General features: G+C 33.3%; 1 protein-coding gene across 1 annotated transcript in view; it reads left to right on the top strand.

Moving 5' to 3' along the window:
• The first annotated feature begins 1990 nt into the window (after positions 1–1990).
• Positions 1991–6000, top strand: part of LOC149817704 (polygalacturonate 4-alpha-galacturonosyltransferase-like) — a 28419-nt gene continuing 24409 nt past the window's right edge. Inside the window, exon 1 of the mRNA XM_089986053.1 lies at positions 1991–2524. Within this exon, the coding sequence (XP_089842179.1) occupies positions 2377–2524 (148 nt within the window). The 5' untranslated portion in view covers positions 1991–2376. The remainder of the gene's footprint in view (positions 2525–6000) is intronic.

Genomic DNA, 6000 nt, shown 5'->3' with positions numbered 1-6000 from the left:
CATGACATTTAATGCATAAATAATTTAATTTGAAAGATATTAATATGGTTCATGCATATAAGATAAATATGTAGATGCATAATTATCAGTTTAATTAATTGCTTAAATTAATTGTTATAATCATAAAAAAATGTGAGGTGTAAACAATTCTTTATGATTATTAGATTAGATTATTTTGGTTATATACATAAATCATAAGGGATTGTGAAATACAAGCAATTCCTTATGATCATTCAATTAATTATAAGTAATTAGATTAAGTTAAATTAAAGCGATTGTTATGTGAAATGAAATAAGAATATGTATTAATAAATGCATAGTTTAATTGCGATTATGGAAAAACACATAAAAGAGATGTGTCTTATGTATGTATATTGTATAATATCACATAAGAGAGGTGTAACATATTTTTGTGTACGTGATTTCATGCATACTAGAAACTTGATAGAGGTCTACTAGTATGTATTGTGATATTAAGTTGTCTCAGTTGTTTTATTTAAAAATCATCAGGTTCACATAAATGAACGAACAAATGCTATAATACACAATGACTCAACTGAAATTTTGGTATAGATTAAGTTGATTTGAATTGTCTTTGAGTCATTGTGTTTTTGGTTTGTATAAACTCTGATATTTATTCAATGGAAAGAAATATTTTTGAAATAATTGTTGTGTTTTTTTTTGTTACTTTTCAACCTTCAATGGGCTCAAAGATAAATGCATATTTTTATTTTAAAAATGACTTCTGCCATGTTTAAAAAAAAACTGAAGTGTAAATTCTAAGTCTATGAATTTTTGAGGCATTATAGTTTCTATTCCCCACCTAACTCTAGTTAACTCTTAAAAGTGAGTATTAACCCTTTAAGCAAATAAGATGGTCGTTATTTGAGGAAATGAAGAAGGTGGATTTGTTGGGGTTGCATATGAGATTGCTATAATCATTTGAATGTACACTCTAGCTGAGATCTCATGGTGCAAATTGTTTTGGTTTAATATGAGACAGTAGATATGTTCAACATGGTTGATTTGTTAGGAATTTACTTTTAAATCAAGTTTTTTCTACAAAAATATGTTTCTAGAGGGTAACCAATTTCAAAGTTTTTATGGCTATTGATTTTTGGATTGTTGAAAAAAATCTAATCACCCATTGGAATTCAACAACCCAAATGTTGATCCTCACAAAATGTATCATGCAATTATATTTGCAAGATTAGATTGACTAAAAAAAAGTTAAAAAAGAATAAAGATTTATATACTAAGCATTCCTCACTTCTATATGCACACACACACACACATATATATATATATATATATATATATATATGGGTAAATATTGGCTACTAATGAAGGTAAGAAACTAATGTGTAGAAATCACTTTTTTCTTTTAAAAATTTTCAAGTTTTTGCCAATCAAATGTTAGGGACATGATATACATGGTTTGTTTAGTATAAAACTTATTTTGAATCATATGAGTTTTTTAATCATTTTTATAAAATCAAATCAATCTAATGTTAAACACAACTAGTTTAATGTTAGATTAACTATATATAATTACTAGAATATGAGAACTATTGTGTGAACTTGATATGCATTCTTGGTTTTATAAGAACCCACTCTTGAATCGTTCGATTTTGATGATTCTTTTAAGGCCTTAAAATCAATGGCTCATAATATTTATAAATATTCAAGCATTAAAAAATCACAGTTTTTCATTGAAAATACATGATCCAATGGTTGATTCATAGCAAATTCACCATGCCACCAAGCACATCCACGTGGTTACCCATATTTCTGGTTCTCATGTTCTAGTGACTCTCTCTCTTTATATATATATATATATATATAGAGAGAGAGAGAGAGAGAGAGAGAGTAGTTAAGGGTGAATAAATAATTTTAAGCTTAACCTAAATTCACAATGCGTAAGGTGCCTATATGCAAATTACCCTTTTTTGGTTTGCAAATCCATACTTAAGAAGGTTTCCCGAATTCTCGAAAGAGAACCAAAATCACATGAGAACTCATCATGTGGCCCCAAATCTCATGTCCAACCAAACAAAAATGGTTTTGGTGAGAGAAACTGAATCAAATATGACGTGAGATTTATTAAAGTAAAAGTAGCTAATCCCTTGAGAGAGAGTATTTTTCCGGTGGATCTGTGCTCTAATTCTTCACCCGGATCGATCTCCTCTTCGTTGATGGAGGAAATTCTGCCGCTTTGAGGCATGTGCGATAGTGGCGATTGTAGATCTGCGACGGGATTTCCGGGAGTGGATTTTTAGGATTTTTTTGTTTTTTTTTTGTTTGTTCGGGAGATTAATTTGTTTAGGGGAGAATTTTCCGTCTTTTTCTGTTTCCTTCTTGCTACGTGCGTGAGCAATGGCATCGAGACGGGGATCGTCCGGCCTCGGCGGCCAAAGGAGCAAGGCCGCGGTTTTCCGGGTTTCGCTCGCGGTTTTTCTCGTCGTCTCCGTCATGACGCCTCTCTGCTTCCTGGTCATCAGAGGGAAAAGCTCGGTGTCGAACGGTAGGGCTCAAAAATTTCCTGTTTTTTGTGTTTTTTTGGTTTTTATTTCTCTTTTGGTCATGCATTGTTGTGGTTCTGTCTCCTTCCTTCGATTTGTTTTCTATTGATTTACGGTTTCTTTTATTTGGATACAATTTAGAAATCTAGCATGTATTGATGAAATTTGGTTTGATGATGATGCGGCAATAGGGCCTAATTCTGTACGATTCACAGATCTTACTTACTTTAGCTGTAAGTAGTGAGAATTTGATTGCTTCTGAAATGAGATCTTAAGAAATAGATTGTTTGTATCAATTGATCTGAAAGTAAAGTTGTGATTGGGGTGAGGTGGTTTTTGGACACTCGTGGTGTTTATGTGTAGGAATTTGTTGTTTAGACTTGCAATATGTTTCCTTCATCCTTGCTCGCATCTTTTCGCTTGTTCAGTTTTTTGCTTTTGCTACATTTGCAGAAAATTATGAATGGTTGCATTTAAACTTAAATTTGAGGCCAACACTTGTAGTGTATATTGATTAAATGGCGTTCGTTTCTCTGCAATGTTTTTTTGGCCAGAAGTGTGTGAGATGCTACAAGATGGATGCAGATTCTAATCGGCCTTTCTTCCATGTACTACATGGCATTTTCCCGTATTTGTTAGTGAAGCACAAGTTATGGACTACATTGCAATTGTTTGTAAAATCATGTTGAACTTCTTTGCGTACCATTCCCAATACAGCACTGCGGATCTAGTTCTGTGTGTTAAAATATGGGTAGTAGTTTTATATATATATAGTTGTATGTACATATCACAGTCCAGGGGTATTTTGGTCTTTTGACCACTGGATTAGGTGTCGCCCCCCTTTTTTTTATTTCTTTTTATTTTTCCATTTTGTTGTACATTGTTGTATAGTCAAGGGCATTTCTGTCCTTGACAATACAACAACTACCTTTTGGAGTCTCATTCCCTCCTTTATGTATAAATATGGGCCTTGAGCCCCTTGTAATGTAATGCATTTTGTGTGCATTTTAAAGTGAATAAATATTATTTTTTATATTGTTGTGTGTTCTTCTAAGCCCCTAAGTGGCTATTGTGCTTTTGCCCTCTTTGTGGGATTTGTATTGACCTTTTGTTTGAAGTGTGTGGAGAGCTCTTGGTTTCATTACATGGTATCAGAGCCATTGCTATTTTGATCGTGGTAAAGCGTGCTTGTGTAGACGTGAGGTCGTGGATCGTATGATCGTGGAATGTTGTGTTCAAAAAAATTCCGCCATCATTTTTCTTCTTCCTCTCTATCTTTCTCTTCTTGTACCTATGGAGGATGAATGAGAAGTGATTGTCACCATACTCGTGAGACTCAATGATACAAGATATGTCATGTGAGCATCCATAGTAAAACACAAGATTTGGGAAAAAGGTCTATGGGGCTTGGTGGATGGATCCGAGAAGGAACCAAAGCTTGTGCTCATCAAGAATGAAAACGGCAAAGAAATTGCACTTCAAGAAGATGAGATGAATAAAGCCATTGCCGACTATGAAAAGAGATAGAAGGAGTGAAAGATGGGTTATTCCAAAATCATGGGATGAACCATTAATAGTGTTGAAATGAAGAAATGTTCTAGCTTGGCAAAGTTTGAATTTGCTAGTGATGCTTGAAAATATCTCCAAGATATGTATTCTTTAAGACATGTAGCTCACATATGTAATTTTCAAAAAGAAAGAAATAACCTTGACCCAAGGAGATATTAGTATAAGAGAATATTATAATGCTGTCTCTCCTTTGAGATGAATTGACTCTCTTAGAGATTAAGTGACATTGTCCACTTGACATAGAACTCCGAGAAAAGCAAATCAACTCGAAGCATTTTTATAATTTCATAAATGGGTTTAGGCCTGAATTTGTAGGAATAAAATCGACCCTTCTTCATAGAAGAGGTGTTCCTTCCATAGTAGAAACTTTAGAAGAACTAACTATGGAAGAGAATAGATTGAAGAAAACTTTCCCTACCAAAGAAAAGGAATCTCTGCTTGCTATGCCAAGATCCAGAAATCATACAAAAGCACATAGGCCTCCTCACTTTAGAAGAGGCCAAAATGAATATGAAAGAAATTCAAGTGACTATGAAAGAAATTCAAGTGACTATGAATACAAGAGAAGTGATAAGATAATATGCCATTTTTGCAAAGAATTGGGCCACATCAAGCTATTTTGCCCAAAAAGGAGAAATGAAATGAAAAAGGCCTCTATGGGATCATCAAGAGAAAAGAGTGGCGTAAATGAAGGCTCCAAGAATGTCTCTTTTGCTCAACTCATGAAAATCCTTTAACTACTAGTCAAAGGTCAATCTTCTTCTCTTTGGTGCGGTCGTATCAATATGCATGGACCTCGATAAGTACTCTTGGATTCTTGATTCCGGTGCCTCTTTCCATATGACTCCAAATGAGTCCATACTATCAAAATGTTTAATTAACTCAAATGATTCATATGTTTCAACTGCTGATGAAACATCTTTAAAAATCAAAAGCTTGGGTACTTTGAATTTTTTCCCTAAAAATAATATTTTTTTTTATGTCCCAAACATTAGAGTAGTACCCAAACTTAACCTAAACCTTTTGTCTATTTCTCAAATTACCGACAGTGAGTGTGAGGTCACCTTTTCATTTAATGTTTGCTTAGTACATGATATCCAATCCAAGAAGCCGATTGGGAAAGGCCATAGAAGATGAGACCTCTACTACATGGACAACTTGGAACTATCAAATCAAAATTTTTGTGGTTTTGTTGAAAAGAAAAGTGTTGAACATTGGCATAAGAGACTAAGACATCCAAGTATGTCAAAAATATAGTCATTTTGTAATGAAAAGGATTTCACTTGTGAGGATTGCATATTGGAAAAATGAAATCTCTACCTTTTGGAAATAGCCAATTTGTATCTAAAGAACCTTTTGAGTTAATACATTCAGATGTATGGGGACCGACACCAGTTATGTCCAAAGTAGGAGTTTCTTATTATGTAATATTTGTGGATGATTATAGTAGACACGCATGGATCTACTTTTTTAGACTCAAATCCGAAGTATTTGAATGTTTTAAAAAAATTTATAGTTATGTTAAAAATCAATTCAAAACATCTATCAAAATATTTAGATCCGATTTCGGAGGAGAATTTTTATCAAGAGATTTTAAAAACATTCTTGATCAACAAGGGATTACTCATAAAACATCTTGCCCTTACACCCCACAACAAAATGGGTTGGCAAAAAGAAACCATTGATACATTATTGAAACCACTAGGACTTCTAATATCAAAAAATGTTCCAAAAAAGTTTTGGGCCGGGGTCACCCTTACGGCAATTTACTTTATCAATAGAATGCCTTCCACTATTCTTCAAAACACTTCTCCTATTGAAAAACTATTTAAAATTTCTCTCGATTATTCAATTTTAAGGATCGTTGGTTGTAAATGTTTTATTTTTTCCAACAAAAATGCTAAACTTT

Source organism: Nuphar pumila, chromosome 13 (genome assembly GCF_984573655.1).
Source record: "Nuphar pumila chromosome 13, dmNupPumi1.hap1.1, whole genome shotgun sequence".
Taxonomy (NCBI): domain Eukaryota; kingdom Viridiplantae; phylum Streptophyta; class Magnoliopsida; order Nymphaeales; family Nymphaeaceae; genus Nuphar; species Nuphar pumila.
This window is presented reverse-complemented; position numbering and strand designations above follow the sequence as displayed.